Source organism: Heptranchias perlo, chromosome 45 (genome assembly GCF_035084215.1).
Source record: "Heptranchias perlo isolate sHepPer1 chromosome 45, sHepPer1.hap1, whole genome shotgun sequence".
Lineage (NCBI taxonomy): Eukaryota > Metazoa > Chordata > Chondrichthyes > Hexanchiformes > Hexanchidae > Heptranchias > Heptranchias perlo.
The window spans coordinates 445,319-466,083 of NC_090369.1; the positions used below are offsets into that span (position 1 = coordinate 445,319).

Consider the following 20,765-nt stretch of genomic DNA (forward strand, 5'->3'; position numbering starts at 1 on the left):
AAAGGCGGCCCCTGCGGCCGCGCGGCACTCCCTCCGTGCTGTACTGGGAGTGACGGCCTCGAGTCTACGGAGTGGGGGCTCGAACCCACCACTTCCTGACTCCGAGGCGAGAGAGAGGGAGGGAGACCCCCACTGACATTAACAGAATAGCAAAACACACTCTTAAAACCTCCCCCTGGACATCAGAACCATTTTTTTTGTTTAGCCAAAGTTACTGCTTTGCCTCCCCCAACTTTTGTTTCTCTGTTGGTTTTAATAATCCACAGTAAACAGTCTCACATTCGGACAGAACATTCTGGAACGGAGCGTGCGCCGAGCTCTTCAACGGCACGAGAAAGGAAATGAAAGATAAAATCTTAATCACACAATGTAAAGGGCAGCAGGAAGTGTAGGGTCCCGGTCAGCTGGGGGTCCGAACTCTGCTCCATGACTAGTCCAAGAAGGAGAGGTCCATGGTGTCCGCCACATCAGGGTGCAGAATCCGAGTCGATATCCGTTCAATGTCATCGAGGCTCAGGAGACGCAGGTTTCTGTCATAGTCCTGATCGGGAGGGAGGGAGAGAAAGGAAGACAGAGATCGATCAGTGGTCAGAATTGTTGGCAAGAACATAAACAACCAATAAGGAATTTCCCCCAAATGAGTAAATTCACTGTAGAAACTCCCATCTCTGATGTGTTCGGGTTAGATACAGAGTAAAGCTCCCTCTACACTGTCCCATCAAACACTCCCAGGGCAGGTACAGGGTTAGATACAGAGTAAAGCTCCCTCTACACTGTCCCATCAAACACTCCCAGGGCAGGTACAGGGTTAGATACAGAGTAAAGCTCCCTCTACACTGTCCCATCAAACACTCCCAGGGCAGGTACACGGTTAGATACAGAGTAAAGCTCCCTCTACACTGTCCCATCAAACACTCCCAGGGCAGGTACAGGGTTAGATACAGAGTAAAGCTCCCTCTACACTGTCCCATCAAACACTCCCAGGGCAGGTACAGCACGGGTTAGATACAGAGTAAAGCTCCCTCCACACTGTCCCATCAACACTCCAGGGGCAGGTACAGGGTTAGATACAGAGTAAAGCTCCCTCTACACCGTCCCATCAACACTCCCAGGCAGGTACAGGGTTAGATACAGAGTAAGCTCCCTCTACACTGTCCCATCAAACACTCCCAGGGCAGGTACAGGGTTAGATACAGAGTAAAGCTCCCTCTACACTGTCCCATCAAACACTCCCAGGGCAGGTACAGGTTAGATACAGAGTAAAGCTCCCTCTACACTGTCCCGTCAAACACTCCCAGGGCAGGTACAGAGTTAGATACAGAGTAAAGCTCCCTCTAGACAGGGTGCAGACATGATTTACTAGGGATGAGGGACTTCAGTGATGTGGAGAGACTGGAGAATCTGGGATTGTTCTCCTTTGGAGCAGAGAAGGTTAAGGGGAGATTTAATCGAGGGGTTCAAAATCAGGAAGAGGTTTTGATCGAGTAAATAAGGAGAAACTGTTTCAGTGGCAGGAGGGTCGGTAACCAGAGGACACAGATTTAAGGTGATTGGTAAAAGAACCAGAGGGGAGATGAGGAGAATGTTTTTTACGCAGCGAGTTGTTCTGATCTGGAATTCGCTGCCTGAAAGGGCGGTGGAAGCAGATTCAATAATAACTTTCAAAGGGAATTGGATAAATACTTGAAGGGGAAAGAACTGCAGGGCTCTGGGGAAAGAGCAGGGGGAAGTGGGATTAATCGGATAGCTCTTTCAAAGAGCCAGCACAGGCACGATGGGCTGAATGGCCTCCCTCCTGTGCTGAGAGACTCTATGCGTTGTCCATAATGCTCCCAGGGCGGGTAAACTCTCCAAACTGTCCCACCCTCCTCGCTGTGTGTGGTGCCCAGCTCATGGGGGGGGGAGTCTGTGTACCTTCTGCAGCTGTTCTAGAACTTTCTCACATCTGCCGGTGCAAAGTGCTTGTCAGGATCTCCGAGACCAGTGCCAGGGCTGTGTTTGGATCCCTGCGGTGTGACTTCGGGCGAGGCTCTCTCTGCCGGTTTCACCACCAGGTTCAGCTTGGCATTGGGTCGGATCCCATAATCGGTCAGTCTGTGCTGGTCTGGTAAGGGGAAAGGGGAGAGAGAACCATCGGGGTAAAACAGTTATTAGAGAAACAGCACACAAGGAACCCCCCCCCCCTCGGCCCTCCCCTGCGCAGGGGGGCCCTCGGCCCTCCTCCGCCGCGGTGCCCTGCACAGGGGGGCCCTCGGCCCTCCTCCGCCGCGGTGCCCTGCACAGGGGGGCCCTCGGCCCTCCTCCGCCGCGGTGCCCTGCACAGGGGGGCCCTCGGCCCTCTCCGCCGCGGTGCCCTGCACAGGGGGGCCCTCGGCCCTCCTCCGCCGCGGTGCCCTGCACAGGGGGGCCTCGGCCCTCCTCCGCCGCGGTGCCCTGCACAGGGGGGCCCTCGGCCCTCCTCCGCCGCGGTGCCCTGCACAGGGGGGCCCTCGGCCCTCTCCGCCGCGGTGCCCTGCACAGGGGGGCCCTCGGCCCTCCTCCGCCGCGGTGCCCTGCACAGGGGGGCTGCTTTACCTGACAGGGCTTTCCCCTTGTAGAGCAGGCGCTGCTGGCCCACTGGGATATTCATCTTTTCAGCGATGATGACCTTCACAGCTGCAACCATCTCATTTTCAGAGACCTGAAAAGCAAAGGGGCAGCGGTTCAGAGCTGGTGAGCTACATATTCCAGAATAAAAACCAGAAGATGCTGGAGCAGCTCAGCAGGTCAGGCAGCGTCTGTGGAGAGAGAGAGAAACAGAGTTAGTGTTTCAGGACGAAGGGTCACCTTGCTGAGCGTTTCCAGCATTTTCTGTTTTATTTCAGATTTCCAGCATCCGCAGTGTTTTTTTTTTGATTAAGTCCGTGTTCCGGCTCGAAAACAGGCCAGTGGATCCAGCCAGTCCACACCAGCAAAGGTTCGAATCCCTTTTTCCCCCCTCCCCAATCGAACACCTACCGAACCTGTTCTTAAATATTGGGCAGGGAAATTACAGTGAGGTGCAAAAACCAGAGTTGTGATGACGGGGGACTTCACTATCCTGATATAGACTGGGACAGTAATAGTATAAGGGGCAAAGTGGGGGAGATTTTTGAAATGTGTTCAGGAGAACTTTCTCGACCAGTGCGTTTCCGGCCAAACGAGGAAGGAGGCATTGCTGGACTTGGTTCTAGGGAATGAGGCGGGCCAAGTGGAGCAAGTGTCAGTGGGGGAACATTTAGAGAACAACGATCATATTGGAGAGGACATGACCACTCGAAAGTAAAAATACTGAATTGGAGGAGGGCCAATTTCAGAGGGATGAGAACAGATCTGGCCCGGGTAAATTGAATCAAAGATTGGCAGGCAAACTGTACATTGAACACTGGGTGGTCTTTAAGGAGGAGATGGTTCAGGTACAGTCTGGGTACATTCCCACGCGGGAGAAAAGTAAGGCAACTAAATCCAGAGCTCCCGGATAACAAAAGAGGTAGTAAGATAAAGCAGAAAAAAGGGGCATATGACAGATGTCAGGTTGATAACACAAGTGAGAACCAGGCAGATTATAGAAAGTTCAGAGGGGAAGTGAAAAAGGAAATAAGAGGGGCAAGAGAGAGTATGAGAATAGACTGGTGGCAAACATAAAAGGGAATCCAAAAGTCTTCTTTAGGCATGTAAACAGTAAGAGGAGGGGTGGGGCCGATCAGGGACCATGGAGGCAGAGGGCATGGCCGAGGTACTAAATGAGTACTTTGCATCTGTCTTTACCAAGGAAGAAGATGCTGCCAGAGTCTCAGTAAAGGAAGATATAGTTGAGATACTGGATGGGCTAAAAATTGATAAAGAGCAGGTATGGAGAAAAGCCGGCTGTACTTAAAGTAGATAAATCACCCGGGAGGGGGGGGGGGGGGGGAGTTACTGAGGGGGGGGGAGGGGGGGGGAGTTACTGAGGGGGGGGGAGGGGGAGGAGTTACTGAGGGGGGGGGAGGGGGAGGGAGTTACTGAGGGGGGGGGAGGGGGAGGAGTTACCGGCCATAATCTCCCAAAACATCTGTAGATACAGGGGTGTTGCCGGAGGGCTGGAGAATTACACCCTGGTTCAACACAGGGGGTGGGGATAAAGCGATAATTACAGACCGGGGGGGGGGGGGGTCTAACCTCGGGAGTGGGGAAATGATAATCCGGGGCAGAATTAACAGGCACCGGGACAAGAGCGGATTGACGGGGGGGAGAGAGCGAGCCCGGGGCTCCGACCCCCAAACATCCCCCCCCGGGGGCTCAGCCCCCTCCCCCGAACCGAGGCCGCACTCTCCACTCCCCACTCCCCGGCCCCCGGCCCCGTACTCCCCTTGTCCTCGGCCCTCGCTCCCCGCTCACCTCGAGGCAGCACTCGGTTCCGTGCATCAGTTTGATGCTGAGCTGCATCCTGCGGCCGGGAGAAAGGAGCAGCACAGGCCGCCAATTAAAGGGACACGGAGACAGCCTTAAAGGGGCAGGCCGCCAATTAAAGGGACACGGAGACAGCCTTAAAGGGCAGGCCGCCAATTAAAGGGACACGGAGACAGCCTTAAAGGGGCAGGCCGCCAATTAAAGGGACACGGAGACAGCCTTAAAGGGGCAGGCCGCCAATTAAAGGGACACGGAGACAGCCTTAAAGGGGCAGGCCGCCAATTAAAGGGACACGGAGACAGCCTTAAAGGGGCAGGCCGCCAATTAAAGGGACACGGAGACAGCCTTAAAGGGGCAGGCCGCCAATTAAAGGGACACGGAGACAGCCTTAAAGGGGCAGGCCGCCAATTAAAGGGACACGGAGACAGCCTTAAAGGGGCAGGCCGCCAATTAAAGGGACACGGAGACAGTCTTAAAGGGGCAGGCCGCCAATTAAAGGGACACGGAGACAGTCTTAAAGGGGCAGGCCGCCAATTAAAGGGACACGGAGACAGCCTTAAAGGGGCAGGCCGCCAATTAAAGGGACACGGAGACAGCCTTAAAGGGGCAGGCCGCCAATTAAAGGGACACGGAGACAGCCTTAAAGGGGCAGGCCGCCAATTAAAGGGACACGGAGACAGCCTTAAAGGGGCAGGCCCCAGGTACAGAGCTTCATTAAAAGGTGTTTGAACAGAGTGGGTAATGTGGGGAAGCCGGACTGGAGGGTGGGGGGGGGGGGGGGTGCAGAGCAGTTTTCACACTCTCTTGTCTGTTTATTGGGGATGCGAGACTATGGGGTACAGTTGGAATCATGGGGTAAATTCTCCAAGAACACCTCTCACCATCTCAGGACGTCCCAAAGCTTTACAGCCAATGAAGTACTTTTGGTGAAGTGTGGTCACTGTTGTAATGTACGAAACGAGACAGCCAATTTGCGCACAGCAAGATCCCACAAACAGCGATGTGATAAATGACCCAGATCATCTGTTTTTCAGTGATGTTGGTAGAGGGATAAATATTGGCCCCAGGACCCCGGGGAGAACTCCCCTGCTCTTCTTCCAATAGTGGCCACGGGCTCCTTTACATCCACCTGAGAGAGGGGCAGACGGGGCCTCGGTTTAACGTCTCATCCGAAAGACGGCCCTTCCGACAGCGCGGCGCTCCCTCGGTACTGACCCTCCGACAGTGCGGCGCTCCCTCGGTACTGACCCTCCGACAGTGCGGCGCTCCCTCGGTACTGACCCTCCGACAGTGCGGCGCTCCCTCGGTACTGACCCTCCGACAGTGCGGCTCTCCCTCTGTACCGACCCTCCGACAGTGCGGCGCTCCCTCGGCCCCGACCCTCCGACAGTGCGGCTCTCCCTCTGTACCGACCCTCCGACAGCACGGCGCTCCCTCAGTACCGACCCTCCGACAGTGCGGCCCTCCCTCAGTACTGACCCTCCGACAGTGCGGCGCTCCCTCTGTACCGACCCCTCCGACAGTGCGGCGCTCCCTCAGTACCGACCCTCCGACAGTGCGGCGCTCCCTCGGTACTGCCCCTGGGGAGTTTCGGCCTGGATTATGGGGCTCGAGTCTCTTGGAGTGGGGGCTCGAACCCCCGACCTTCAGAGTACTCAGTGGGGAGAGTGAGAGCAACTGAACCAGACTTAAAAGGGGAAGAATGGAGAAAAAGTATTTGGCAGTGAAGGTGGGGAGAGCAGGGGCAAGTGGCTCAGTGGGTTAGGATGCTCCCCCTTTAAATTATAGAATCATACAGCGCAGACGGAGGCCATTCGGCCCTTCGTGCCTGTGCCGGAACCTGGAACCTGGGTTCGAAACAGCCGGGGCTGGTGATACGTTGGGGTTGGGGCAGTTTCACCCCAGTTCCCAGTGAACCGTCCATGGCTTGGAGACTGGAAACTATCCCTCGTTCAACGAGGCTCAGTATTGACTTCAGCCAAGGCTGGGGCCTTTCTACACCCGTGGACCTTGGCGGTGGGCAATTTGACTGCGGGTGGCATCACAGCCAAGCCTGAACCCACCCTCACCCGGCCCCTCATATCGGGCACACTTTCCAGCAGGGGGTCACTGGAGCATGATCAGGAGCAGGAAAATCCCTGGCTGATTTATTTTCTCTCCACCGCCCCCCCTCCCCTTTAACCCTGATTCACTGAAACTTCTCCTTTAAGCGTGGGGTGGGGGGGGAGAGACAGGGAGTTCCAGTTGATTGGCTGCCAGGCGGGTTCCAAGGATCCAAGTATGATTGGTCCTGTAGGTTGTCAATCATAGCTGCCTTTGCAGCTCATTGGTGCGAGCACCTGTCAATACAGAATGTCGGCTTCTGATTGGTCGAAAGTCTTGTCCCTCTACCCGCCTCCCGACCCAGCCGATTGGCCAGCTCGGTTGTCAATCAGCGGCGGTTCGTGTCGTTGATTGGGGTGGGGTGTGCCAATCAGAAGCCTCTCCCTCTGCGCCCGCCCCCCCCCACGTGTGGGTGTCACGTGCCGCCCGGTGTCGGTTGGAACGGTTCCTGCGGGAGATCGGTTCAAAAATTCAAATCGGGAACAACGTTCTGAGCGGGAAAAAAAAAAGGACCGGAATTCCCGCCCCGCCCCCAACCGGCGCCATCCGCAACGCCCGGGTGAGTGTAGGCCCACAGGCCTCGGGCTAAAGTTAGCCGCGCCGGCCCGACCGGGGGAGTGTAGGCCCACAGGCCTCGGGCTAAAGTTAGCCGCGCCCCGGCCGGGGGGAGTGTAGGCCCACAGGCCTCGGGCTAAAGTTAGCCGCCCCGGCCCGTGGGAGCTTCATCCCTCTCAGCTCTTGGGGGGGGGGGGGGGGGGGAACCTCAAGTATTTAAACCGAATTAAATCCCACACAATGTTTCCAAAATGTTTATTATTATCTGTAATGGCCGCGGCTGGACTGGGGAGAGGTGAATCCCCCCCCCCCCCCCCCCGCGTCTCCTCCCCCCCCCCCACCCCCCCCCCGCGTCGTCTCCTCCCCCCCCCCCCCTGTCCCTCCATTCACTAAGATCGTGGCTGATCTGCACCTTAACCCCATTTACCCGCCTTGATTCTGTGACTCAACAAAAAAACCCATCCGTCTCGGTTGTTGAAATTTTCAGTTGGACCCCCTCCCCCCGCGGTGCAACCGCAAAATTATAAAAGTCGCACCTCTAGCTCCGTGTGTGGTGTGTGTGTGTGATCGTCTCTACAACATAGAAAATAGGAGCAGGAGTAGGCCATTCGGCCCTTCGAGCCTGCTCCCCCATTCAATATGATCATGGCTGATCCTCTATCTCAATGCCATATTCCCGCTCTCTCCCCATTCCCCTTGATGCCTTTTGTGTCTAGAAATCTATCCAGTTCCTTCTTAAATATATTCAGTGACTTGCCCTCCACAGCCTTCTGTGGTAGAGAATTCCACAGGTTCACCACCCACTGAGTGAAGAAATTTCTCCTCATCTCAGTCCTAAATGTCCTACCCCGTATCCAGAGACTGTGACCCCTCATTCTGGACCCCCCAGCCAGGGGAAATATCCTCCCTGAATCCAGTCTGTCTCGCCCTGTCAGAATTTCATATGTTTTCTATTCTCTGTCCGTCCACAGCCGGAAGACCTGATGAACATGCAGCACTGTAATCTGCTGTGTCTCCCCGAAAACTACCAGATGAAGTATTACTTCTACCACGGGCTGTCGTGGCCCCAGGTAGGGACCCGCCACCTTTGTTCACACTCTTGTATGTGACACGACTAGCACGCTGTCCGTGACGTCGCCTGCCCCTCTGGCGGTGAATCGAACTGTGCGGGGTGACGGTGGGGGGGGGGGGGGGGGGCGAGGCGGGGGTGGGGGGTGACGGTGGGGGGGGGGTCGGGAGCTTCGCAAACCTCGCTCCACAGGGCCACCCAGTGCCCGGACCCTGCAACTACACCGTGACAGTTTACATAGAAAGAAAGAACTCCCATTTGTACAGCGTCTTTCACCACCTCAGGATGTCCCAAAGCGCTTCACAGCCAATGAAGTACATATTTTGAAGTGTGGTCACTGTTGTGAAACAGGAAACAGTGGCAGCCAAATTGTGCACAGCAAGATCCCACAAACAGCAATGTGATAATCACCAGATAATTTTTAACGATGTTGCTTGAGGGAGAACTCCCCTGCTCTTCTTCCAATAGTGGCCAAGGGATCTTTTACATCCACCTGAAAGGGCAGACGGTGCCTTGGTTTAATGTCTCATCCGAAAGACGGCCCCTCCGGCGGTGCGGCGCTCCCTCAGTGCTGCCCCCACCAACCCCCCGGGAGTGTCGGCCTGGATTATGGGCTTGATTCTCTGGAGTGTGTTGTGAACCCTGACCTCCTGACTTGGGAGGGTGAGACCCACTGAGCCATAGCTGACATTTGACATGCTGATTTGAATGAGAAATGTTGAAACAGAACTGTTGCTCAAAAATCATGACAGCAGGAAGTGGACGCCCTGCGCAAGATTTTTAATATCACTCACTGACGGGAATTGCTTCAGGTCGCTGGGTCAAAATCCTGGAACTCCCTCCCTAACAGCACTGTGGGAGAACCGTCACCACACGGACTGCAGTGGTTCAAGAAGGCGGCTCACCACCACCTTCTCAAGGGGCAATTAGGGATGGGCAATAAATGCCGGCCTCGCCAGCGACGCCCACATCCCCAGAATGAATTTATAAAGTACTGTTTGGAGATGGAACCTGTATCCAGCCCTCGGGAAGGGACCTGACACTGATCAAGCTTGCCGCCATTTCAGAAGGGCAGCATTAACTTGTCTTTTCTTCCCCCCCACCCCCACCCTTCCAGCTTTCTTACATTGCGGAGGATGAGAACGGAAAGATCGTGGGTTACGTTCTGGCGAAGATGTGAGTGAGAGGCTGACTCTTGTTCGACTACATAGAATGTACAGCACGGAAAGAGGCCGTTCGGCCCGATGGGTCTATGCTGGTGTTTACACTCCACACGAGCCTACTCCATCTCACCCCATCACCCTATCCTTCTATTCCTTTCTCCCTCATGTGTTTATCCAGCTTCCCCTTAAATGCATCCATGTTATTCCCCTCAACCACTCCCCGTGGGAGTGAGTTCCACATTCTTACCACTCTCTGGGTAAAGAAGTTTCTCCTGAATTCCCTATTGGATTTATTACTGACTGTCTTATATTTACGGCCCCGAGTTCTGGTCTCCCCCACAAGTGGAAACATCTTCTCTACATCAACCCTGTCAGGTCACCTCTCAGCCTTCTCTTCTGGAGAAAAAAGCCCCAGCCTTTCCTGACAGAATATGTCCTTCGATCTGTTACCCACCTGCCCCCTTCTCTGGGCTGGGCCTGGGCGAGGAGGCTGGCTGACCAGCTCCCTGACCCCTGAGGTGTGGGGCTCACCTTTACTTTGACCCTTTACCCCATCCAGTGGGTCAGCACCTGAACCCTGCTTATCCCCCTTTATAACCCAATCACCTGAAGTCCGGTAACGATGATTTCCTCCCTAATCAGTGTAGCATCTCCACCGCTAACTGGGCCCAAGGTGGGGAGAGGAGGCCCGGCCCTTCCTGGGCCGTGTAACACAGCACGCACCCAATGGGGCATTCACTCACTGAGCTGTGGGGTGTTTATTAACGTCCCTCTGATGTATTGACCTGCCCCTTGGTCAGTTTGATTTTGAAGCTCTGGGTTTTTCTCTTTCAGGGAAGAAGATCCTGATGACGTCCCTCACGGACACATCACCTCCCTGGTACGGAACCTGCGTCCCTCTGAAACAAGGCGCAGCAAACGGGGACGAGCCTGTGGGGGGGGGTGGAAAGGGGGACGAGCCTTTGTGTGGGGGGGGAAACGGGGTGGGGGGGGAACGGGGGGACGAGCCGGGGGGGGGAAACGGGGGGACGAGCCGGGAAGAGGGGGGCCGAGCCGGGAAACGGGGGCCGAGCCTGGGGGGGGGGGGGGGGGAGAGGGGGGAAACGGGGGCTGAGCTGGGGAGGGGGGGATGGCTGGAGATGGGCCCTTTGTCTCTCTCGCTCTCTCACTCCAGAAAGTGCTGTCCTTCCCACATATTGAGGATCATGATGTCTAAGCCGGGGTGGGAGGGGGAGGGGGAGGGGGAGGATACCCCACTCGAAGATCTCTGCGGTCGTGTTAATGTTCAACAGATAGCGAAGATTATGTGGAAAGGATATTCTTGTATAAAATGGGAAGTGTTTCAAGTCGAGAAGAGCCCAACACAAAGTGACCCCTTTAACCGTTGGGGTCACTGGCCGGGCCTGGGCCACCGGCTCCCCCTGCGGGCGGGGAGGGCAAATACCAGGCGACTCTCTCCTGCCTCCTAGAGGCTGATTTCAGAGCGCCAGCTGCCCAGCCCAGGGAGCGGGTTCCCTGTCTATCTTCTCTTTCCCCCCCCCCACGCCCACCCCCAGCCAAGGGCTGTGCTGCTGATTTCCCCCATCTGAAAGGAGCTCGTGCACAGACTCCCAAGTGGGAGCAGCCCGTCGGGCGCAGCTGTGATGCCCCTCACGGTTGAACGGCACCACTGCTGACACCCGGTGTTTGGGCCTTGCGCGTGCGGATGGGCTGCTCGGGCATGGGAGTGAAGGCTGGGGGTGCTGTTGCTTGTGGGGTTGTACCACCGTAAGGGTCAGGACATTGAGGAGATAGTGAGGGGGAGGGGGAGGGGAGTGTTATTGCTTTGTGTAAATGCGGCCCCTTTACCTGTCTAATCATAGAACCATACAGCACAGAAGGAGGCCATTCGGCCCTTCGTGCCTGTGCCGGCTCTTTGAAAGAGCTGTCCGATTAGTCCCACTCCCCCCCCGCCTCGAGTATAATGGGGCTGTGAGCTACTGTGATAGAAACACTCGTGTCCCACTCCTTCCCCAGGCGGTGAAGAGGTCCCATCGCCGTCTCGGGCTGGCTCAGAAGCTGATGGACCAGGCCTCGCGGGCCATGATCGAGAACTTCAACGCCCGATACGTGTCACTGCACGTCAGGAAGAGGTACTGTCGGCCACTCGGTGGGGGCGCGTCTGGTTCTAATGGAAGTGCAGGTTCGGGGCCACAGAGACGCAGGCAGGGCCCCAGCTTCCTGGCCTGGCCTGGCCTGCGGGCAGACTTGGCTGCTGCAGACTCTGTTTGGGCTCCGGGATCCGCCTTTCGTGCATTTCTACAGTGTCTTTCACCACCTCAGGACCCTCTGACGGGGCGGCGCTCCCTCGGGACCGCCGCCAATGACCTCTCGTCCTCACTCCGTGCCTTTAGCAGGGGAGTGGTGTCCTGAGGATAATCACCGATGAAAATGTCGGAGGCTGTGTTTTCAGACGGCTGTTTGTGTGAGTTGCTCCCTGGTTTGGGGGGATCGGGAGGGCCTGTGAATGTTGGCGCACTCTCTCTCTGAGCTGGGGTGAGGGGCAGGAGCAGGAGCGACGATGATGGGAGTGGCGGCTCAGAGACGGAGCACCCGAGATTGAAGAATTGCTCTGTATGAAGTCGCATACCCCAGAGGCTGTATTTGTCATTCAGACACCTGTAGGTTATTAATCCGGAGTGTCTGAGGGGTGTTGATCTGTGCCGAATGGATGCTGTGAGAATTTTAATTCCTGTTTTTCTGATTTCCCCCCCCTCGCAGCAATCGAGCCGCTCTGCATCTCTACTCCAACACACTGAACTTCCAGTAAGTGTTCTCAGACTTTAACCCCCTGCCCCCTATCTCTGTAACCTCCTCCAGCCCTACATCCCTCCGAGATCTCTGCGCTCCTCCAATTCCGGCCTCTTGTCCATCCCTGATTCCCGTTGCCCCACCATTGGCGGCCGTGCCTTCAGCTGCCTCGGCCCTAGGCTCAGAGCCCGTCCATTTCCCCAGGGCAGGGCTTGTGATTTGGTGAGGGGCTTGTACGACAGGACCCTAACCAAAACCTGTGGCATATCGTACGTCCTGTGTGTATGGGAATAGGAGGAGGCCATTCAGCCCCTCTAACCTGTTGGATAGGAACAGGAGGAGGCCATTCAGCACCATGGCTGTTCTGTATCTTAACTCCATTTACCCACCTTTGCTCCAAATCCATTGATATCCAACAAAAATCTATTGATCTCAGTGCTGAAAGCTCCAATTGACCCCCAGCCTCCACAGCTTTTTGGGGAGAGAGTTCCAGATTCCCACTCCCCTTTGTGTGAAGAAATGCTTCCCGACATCACCCCTGAACGGCCTGGCTCTAATTTGAAGGTTCTGCCCCCTTGTTCTGGACTCCCCCACCAGAGGAAATAGTTTCTCTCCATCGACCCTATCAAATCCTTTAATCATCTTAAACCCCTCGATTAGATCACCCCTTAATCTTCCACACTCGAGGGAATACAAGCCCGGTCTGTGCGACCTGTCCTCGGAATTTAACCCCTTTTAGCCCCGGTATCATTCTGGTGAATCTGCGCTGCACCCCCTCCAAGGCCAGTATATCCTCCCTGAGGTGCGGTGCCCAGAACTGAACGCAGTCTCTCCAGATGGGGTCTGACCAGAGCTCTGTCCAGCTGGAACACAACTTTGTGCAGCTTTGTAAAACTTTGTCCTTGTCTGGGTGCAGGATCAGTGAGGTGGAGCCCAAGTACTATGCGGACGGGGAGGATGCTTACGCCATGAAGAGGGACCTGACTCTGTTGGCAGATGAGGTTTGTCCTTCTCCTTCCATTTCCTTGGAGTGCAAAATGCCGGTGAGGGAGGAGAAGGGAGGGGGGGTTCGGCATTCCGGGGGGCCGGTGGGAGGAGGGGGCTTGGTGTCCCGGGTTAGGGGGCTCGGGGGTTTGGCATCCCGGGTGAGGGGGCTCGGTGTCCCGGGGGGCCGGTGGGGGGAGGGGGCTTGGCATCCCGGGTGAGGGGGCTCGGTGTCCCGGGGGGGCCGGTGGGGGGAGGGGGCTTGGCATCCCGGGTGAGGGGGCTCAGTGTCCCGGGGGGGCCGGTGGGGGGAGGGGGCTCGTTGTCCCGGGGGGGCCGGTGGGGGGAGGGGGCTCGGTGTCCCGGGGGGGCCGGTGGGGGGAGGGGGCTCGGTGTCCCGGGGGGGCCGGTGGGGGGAGGGGGCTCGGTGTCCCGGGGGGGCCGGTGGGGGGAGGAGGCTCGGTGTCCCGGGGGGGCCGGTGGGGGAGGGGGGCTCGGTGTCCGGGGGGGCCGGTGGGGGAGGGGGCTCGGTGTCCCGGGGGGGCCGGTGGGGGGGAGGGGGCTCGGTTGTCCCGTGGGGGGGCCGGTGGGGGGAGGGGGCTCGGTGTCCCGGGGGGGCCGGTGGGGGGAGGGGGCTCGGTTGTCCCGGGGGGGCCGGTGGGGGGAGGGGGCTCGGTGTCCCGGGGGGGCCGGTGGGGGAGGGGGCTCGGTGTCCCGGGGGGGCCGGTGGGGGGAGGGGGCTCGGTGCCCCGGGTGGGGTCAGGGGTTCTGGGACCTGCTTCATTGCCGTTGGCTTTTCCTCCAGTTCAGGAAACAAGCGGACACGAAGGGAACGACTGAAACCACTGGCACCGGGGTCCCTGGATCACCGGTCCCGTCCACAGGTGTAACCACGTCCCGGACTGCTGCCGCGACGACAAGTGCGGGGGTGGTGGGGGCACAGGCACGGCGGGGGTGATGGTCAGAGCCCGCGACTGGCCGAGGACAGCGGAGACAGCAAGGACGTCAGCGAGGTCAGCGAGGCGACGGAGAGCACGGACGTGAAGGACAGCTCAGAGGCCTCGGACTCTGCATCATAACGCACAGGGCGATCCCAGGCGCAGGAGCCTACCCCGCGGTCCGTCACTGCACTGACTCCCCCACCCTTCACTCTGCCCCCCCCCCACCCCTGATTTAGAACTCTTTTGTTGATCTGAAGAAACCTGCGTGCGTCTCCTGGGCCGTCAGCGATGGGACCTTCAGCTCGTGGGCATCTATTGCCCAGGGGGTGGAACCGTGACACACACGCAACCCCTCGGCCTTTTGCCTCCCCTTCGTCACGGGCCTCACTCCCAGCCAGGAGGCTGCTCCGTTTCTCAGACCCCGTGGGGAGGAGAGGTTAGCGGCACGAGCAACGGGAGATCCCAGTCCTGGTTCGGACTGCACAAGGTCACAGTGTAAATGCCAAATAAACACTATTGAAGGTACCACTGTTGTGTGTTTAATTCAAAGGGAGATTTATGTGCCATGTTCTTCTAAAGTGAGACCTCCAGACGAAGGGCTGAGGCCAACGGTGAATTGAACAGACGAGAGATTCTGTTTGTGCAGGGCGTGGTATAATTTCAGGCCAGTCGCAAAAAAATTCAATTGGACAGTGTGTTCGAAGAGCTAGTACAGGCATGATGGGCTGAATGGCCTCCTGCTGTATGATTCGATGACCTCTCGGGCACGAGTAAAACGTTCCAAATGCCAGAACCAAGCGGGTGCTGGTGGCCGGGCTCCAAGGAGCAGAGAGGGCGCGCACTCTTCAATGGACAGATGCTGCACTGTAGGTGCACCAGCACAGTCCGACCAAGATCAGTCCACAGTCTGCAGCGTAACAGGGTCTGTATTATGGCCATCGTTAGCTGTACTGTCAGGAGGGTCAGTACTGAGGGAGCGCCGCGCTGTCGGAGGGGCGGGGGTACTGAGGGAGCGCTGCAGTGTCGGAGGGTCGGTACTGAGGGAGGGTCGGTGCCGAGGGAGCGCCGCACTGTCGGAGGGTCGGTGCCGAGGGAGCGCCGCGATGTCGGAGGGGTCGGTGCCGAGGGAGCGCCGCACTGTCGGAGGGTCGGTACCGAGGGAGCGCCGCGCTGTCGGAGGGTCAGTACTGAGGGAGTGTCGGAGGGTCGGTACTGAGGGAGCGCCGCGCTGTCGGAGGGTCGGTGCCGAGGGAGCGCCGCGATGTCGGAGGGTCGGTGCCGAGGGAGCGCCGCGATGTCGGAGGGTCGGTGCCGAGGGAGCGCCGCGCTGTCGGAGGGTCGGTGCCGAGGGAGCGCCGCGCTGTCGGAGGGTCGGTGCCCGAGGGGAGCGCCGCGCTGCCCGAGGGTCGGTGCCGAGGGAGCGCCGCGCTGCCCGAGGGTCGGTGCCGAGGGGAGCGCCGCGCTGCCCGAGGGTCGGTGCCGAGGGAGCGCCGCGCTGCCCGAGGGTCGGTGCCGAGGGGAGCGCCGCGCTGCCCGAGGGTCGGTGCCGAGGGGAGCGCCGCGCTGCCCGAGGGTCGGTGCCGAGGGAGCGCCGCGCTGCCCGAGGGTCGGTGCCGAGGGAGCGCCGCGCTGCCCGAGGGTCGGTGGCCGAGGGAGCGCCGCGCTGCCCGAGGGTCGGTGCCGAGGGAGCGCCGCGCTGCCCGAGGGTCGGTGCCGAGGGAGCGCCGCGCTGCCCGAGGGTCGGTGCCGAGGGAGCGCCGCGCTGCCCGAGGGTCGGTGCCGAGGGAGCGCCGCGCTGCCCGAGGGTCGGTGCCGAGGGAGCGCCGCGCTGCCCGAGGGTCGGTGCCGAGGGAGCGCCGCGCTGCCGGAGGGGTCGGTGCCGAGGGAGCGCCGCGCTGCCGGAGGGTCGGTGCCGAGGGAGCGCCGCGCTGCCGGAGGGTCGGTGCCGAGGGAGCGCCGCGCTGCCGGAGGGTCGGTGCCGAGGGAGCGCCGCGCTGTCGGAGGGTCGGTGCTCGAGGGAGCGCCGCGCGGTCGGAGGGTCGGTGCCGAGGGAGCGCCGCACTGTCGGAGGGTCGGTGCCGAGGGAGCCGCCGCGATGTCGGAGGGTCGGTGCCGAGGGAGCGCCGCGCTGTCGGAGGGTCGGTGCCGAGGGAGCGCCGCGATGTCGGAGGGTCGGTGCCGAGGGAGCGCCGGAGGGTCGGTGCCGAGGGAGCGCCGCGCTGTCGGGAGGGTCGGTGCCGAGGGAGCGCCGCGATGTCGGAGGGTCGGTGCCGAGGGAGCGCCGCGCTGTCGGAGGGTCGGTACCGAGGGAGTGTCGGAGGGTCGGTGCCGAGGGAGCGCCGCGCTGTCGGAGGGTCGGTACCGAGGGAGCGCCGCGCGGGTCGGAGGGTCGGTACCGAGGGAGCGCCGCGCGGTCGGAGGGTCGGTACCGAGGGAGCGCCGCGCGGTCGGAGGGTCGGTGCCGAGGGAGCGCCGCGCGGTCGGAGGGTCGGTGCCGATGGGAGCGCCGCGGCGGTCGGAGGGTCGGTGCCGAGGGAGCGCCGCGCGGTCGGAGGGTCGGTGCCGAGGGAGCGCCGCGCGGTCGGAGGGTCGGTACCGAGGGAGCGCGCCGCGCGGTCGGAGGGTCGGTACCGAGGGAGCGCCGCGCGGGTCGGAGGGTCGGTGCCGAGGGAGCGTCGGTACCGAGGGAGCACCGCGCGGTCGGAGGGTCGGTGCCGAGGGAGCGCCGGAGGGTCAGTACTGAGGGGAGCGCCGCGCGGGTCGGAGGGTCGGTGCCGAGGGAGCGCCGCACTGTCGGAGGGTCGGTGCCGAGGGAGCGCCGCACTGTCGGAGGGTCGGTGCCGAGGGGAGCGCCGCGCGGTCGGAGGGTCGGTGCCGAGGGAGCGCCGCGCGGTCGGAGGGTCGGTGCCGAGGGAGCGCCGCACTGTCGGAGGGTCAGTACTGAGGGAGCGCCGCGCTGTCGGAGGGGCAGTACTGAGGGAGCGCTGCACTGTCGGAGGGTCAGTACTGAGGGAAGCGCTGCACTGTCGGAGGGTCGGTACTGAGGGAGCGCCGCACTGTCGGAGGGTCAGTACTGAGGAGCGCCGCACTGTCGGAGGGTCAGTACTGAGGGAGCGCCGCACTGTCAGAGGGGCAGTACTGAGGGAGCGCCCGCACTGTCGGAGGGGCAGTACTGAGGGAGCGCCGCACTGTCGAGGGTCAGTACTGAGGGAGCGCCGCACTGTCGGAGGGTCGGTACTGAGGGAGCGCCGCACTGTCGGAGGGTCGGTACTGAGGGAGCGCCGCACTGTCGGAGGGTCAGTACTGAGGGAGCGCCGCACTGTCGGAGGGGCAGTACTGAGGGAGCCGCCGCACTGTCAGAGGGGCAGTACTGAGGGAGCGCCGCACTGTCGGAGGGTCGGTACTGAGGGAGCGCCGCACTGTCGGAGGGTCGGTACTGAGGAGCGCCGCACTGTCGGAGGGTCGGTACTGAGGGAGCGCCGCACTGTCGGAGGGTCGGTACTGAGGGAGCGCCGCACTGTCGGAGGGGTCGGTACTGAGGGAGCGGTGCACTGTCGGAGGGTCAGTACTGAGGAGCGCCGCACTGTCGGAGGGTCAGTCCTGAGGGAGCGCCGCACTGTCGGAGGGTCAGTCCTGAGGGAGCGCCGCACTGTCGGAGGGGTCAGTACTGAGGGAGCGCCGCACTGTCGGAGGGGTCGGTACTGAGGGAGCGCCGCACTGTCGGAGGGTCAGTACTGAGGGGAGCGCCGCACTGTCGGAGGGTCATTACTGATGGAGCGCCGCACTGTCAGAGGGGCAGTACTGAGGGAGCGCCGCACTGTCGGAGGGTCGGTACTGAGGGAGCGCCGCACTGTCGGAGGGTCGGTACTGAGGGAGCGCCGCACTGTCGGAGGGTCGGTACTGAGGGAGCGCCGCACTGTCGGAGGGTCGGTACTGAGGGAGCGGTGCACTGTCGGAGGGTCGGTACTGAGGGAGCGCCGCACTGTCGGAGGGGTCAGTCCTGAGGGAGCGCCGCACTGTCGGAGGGTCAGTCCTGAGGGAGCGCCGCACTGTCGGAGGGTCAGTACTGAGGGAGCGCCGCACTGTCGGAGGGTCAGTCCTGAGGGAACGCCGCACTGTCGGAGGGTCAGTCCTGAGGGAGCGCCGCACTGTCGGAGGGTCGGTACTGAGGGAGCGCCGCACTGTCGGAGGGTCGGTACTGAGGGAGCGCCGCACTGTCGGAGGGTCGGTACTGAGGGAGCGCCGCACGGTCGGAGGGTCAGTACTGAGGGAGCGCCGCACGGTCGGAGGGTCAGTACTGAGGGAGCGCCGCACGGTCGGAGGGTCAGTACTGAGGGAGCGCCGCACTGTCGGAGAGGGTCAGTACTGAGGGAAGCGCCGCACTGTCGGAGGGTCAGTACTGAGGGAGCGCCGCACTGTCGGAGGGTCAGTACTGAGGGGAGCGCCGCACTGTCGGAGGTTCAGTACTGAGGGAGCGCCCGCACTGTCGGAGGGTCAGTACTGAGGGAGCGCCGCACTGTCGGAGGGTCAGTACTGAGGGAGCGCCGCACTGTCGGAGGGTCAGTACTGAGGGGAGCTCCGCACTGTCGGAGGGTCAGTACTGAGGGAGCGCCGCACTGTCGGAGGGTCAGTACTGAGGGAGCGCCGCACTGTCGGAGGGTCGGTACTGAGGGAGCGCCGCACTGTCGGGATGTCGGAGGGTCGGTACTGAGGGAGCGCCGCACTGTCGGAGGGTCAGTACTGAGGGAGCGCCGCACTGTCAGAGGGGCGGTACTGAGGGAGCGCCGCACTGTCGGAGGGTCGGTACTGAGGGAGCGCCGCACTGTCGGAGGGTCGGTACTGAGGGAGCGCCGCACTGTCGGAGGGTCGGTACTGAGGGAGCGCCGCACTGTCGGAGGGTCGGTACTGAGGGAAGCGCCGCACTGTCGGAGGGTCGGTACTGAGGGAGCGGTGCACTGTCGGAGGGTCAGTACTGAGGGAGCGCCCCACTGTCGGAGGGTCGGTCGTGAGGGAGCGCCGCACTGTCGGAGGGTCAGTCCTGAGGGAGCGCCGCACTGTCGGAGGGTCAGTACTGAGGGAGCGCCGCACTGTCGGAGGGTCAGTCCTGAGGGGAACGCCGCACTGTCGGAGGGTCAGTCCTGAGGGGAGCGCCGCACTGTCGGAGGGTCGGTACTGAGGGAGCGCCGCACTGTCGGAGGGTCGGTACTGAGGGAGCGCCGACACTGTCGGAGGGTCGGTACTGAGGAGCGCCGCACTGTCGGAGGGTCGGTACTGAGGGAGCGCCGCACTGTCGGGAGGGTCGGTACTGAGAGAGCGCCGCACTGTCGGAGGGTCAGTACTGAGGGAGCGCTGCACTGTCGGAGGGTCAGTACTGAGGGAGTGCCGCACTGTCGCAGGGTCGGTACTGAGGGAACGCCGCACTGTCGGAGGGTCGGTACTGAGGGAGCGCCGCAACGGTCGGAGGGTCGGTACTGAGGGAGCGCCGCACTGTCGGAGGGTCGGTACTGAGGGAGCGCCGCACGGGTCGGAGGGTCGGTACTGAGGGGAGCGCCGCACTGTCGGAGGGGCAGTACTGAGGGAGCGCCGCACTGTCGGAGGGTCGGTACTGAGGGAGCGCCGCACGGTCGGAGGGTCAGTACTGAGGGAGCGCCGCAACTGTCGGAGGGGCAGTACTGAGGGAGCGCCCGCACTGTCGCAGGGTCGGTACTGAGGGGAGCGCCGCACTGTCGGAGGGGCAGTACTGAGGGAGCGCCGCACTGTCGCAGGGTCGGTACTGAGGGAGCGCCACACGGTCGGAGGGTCAGTACTGAGGGAGCGCCGCACTGTCGGAGGGTCAGTACTGAGGGAGCGCCACACGGTCGGAGGGTCGGTACTGAGGGAGCGCCGCACTGTCGGAGGGTCAGTACTGAGGGAGCACCGCACTGTCGGAGGGTCAGTACTGAGGGGAGCGCCGCACTGTCGGAGGGTCAGTACTGAGGGAGCGCCGCACTGTCGGAGGGTCAGTACTGAGGGAGCGCCGCACTGTCGGAGGGTCAGTACTGAGGAGCGCCGCACTGTCGGAGGGTCAGTACTGAGGGAGCGCCGCACTGTCGGAGGGTCAGTACTGAGGGAGGGCCGCACTGTCGGAGGGTCAGTACTGAGGGAGCGCCGCACTGTCGGAGGGTCAGTACTGAGGGAGCGCCGCACTGTCGGAGGGTCAGTACTGAGGGAGCGCCGCACTGTCGGAGGGTCAGTGCTGAGGGAGCGCCGCACTGTCGGAGGGTCAGTACTGAGGGAGCGCCGCACTGTCGGAGGGGTCAGTACTGAGGGAGCGCCGCACTGTCGGAGGGTCAGTACTGAGGGAGCGCCGCACTGTCGGAGGGTCAGTACTGAGGGAGTGCTGCACTGTCGGAGGGTCAGTACTGAGGGAGTGCTGCACTGTCGGAGGGTCAGGACTGAGGGAGCGCCGCACTGTCGGAGGGTCAGTACTGAGGGAGCGCCCGCACTGTCGGAGGGGTCAGTACTGAGGGGAGCGCCGCACTGTCGGAGGAGCCCTGAACCCATCGGTCAGTTGGAGCAGGGGGTGGGACTTACGAAACCCACATTTTCATTGGCGGCCAATGGGACACGTGACAGATCGGCCCCTGATTCATCTGTGGAGCGAGCGCCTGGCCATTAGCCCCGCCCACTGGGCGGGTTCCAGTGGGCGGCTCGGTCGATGATTGGACCGGCCCAATGTCAATCTGGCGGCCGCGTATTTTCGCGCCTCCTTAA

General features: G+C 61.2%; 2 protein-coding genes across 2 annotated transcripts; one reads left to right on the forward strand and one right to left on the reverse strand.

Moving 5' to 3' along the window:
* Positions 1-233: 233 nt before the first annotated feature.
* Positions 234-4,513, reverse strand: ubl4a (ubiquitin like 4A). The gene is given in 5 exon segments (XM_067976141.1): positions 234-541; positions 1,915-1,943; positions 1,946-2,104; positions 2,575-2,680; positions 4,396-4,513. Coding segments are annotated over 5 exon segments (453 nt in total). The 5' UTR covers positions 4,444-4,513; the 3' UTR covers positions 234-430.
* A 725-nt stretch (positions 4,514-5,238) lies between these two features.
* naa10 (N-alpha-acetyltransferase 10, NatA catalytic subuni) lies at positions 5,239-14,115 on the forward strand. Its single transcript, XM_067976229.1, has 9 exons — positions 5,239-5,243; positions 6,730-7,069; positions 8,037-8,135; positions 9,252-9,310; positions 10,132-10,177; positions 11,314-11,429; positions 12,058-12,102; positions 13,004-13,088; positions 13,877-14,115. The coding sequence occupies exons 1-9, from the start codon at positions 5,239-5,241 to the stop codon at positions 14,027-14,029; spliced, it is 948 nt and encodes a 315-aa protein (XP_067832330.1). The 3' UTR covers positions 14,030-14,115.
* Positions 14,116-20,765: the final 6,650 nt, after the last annotated feature.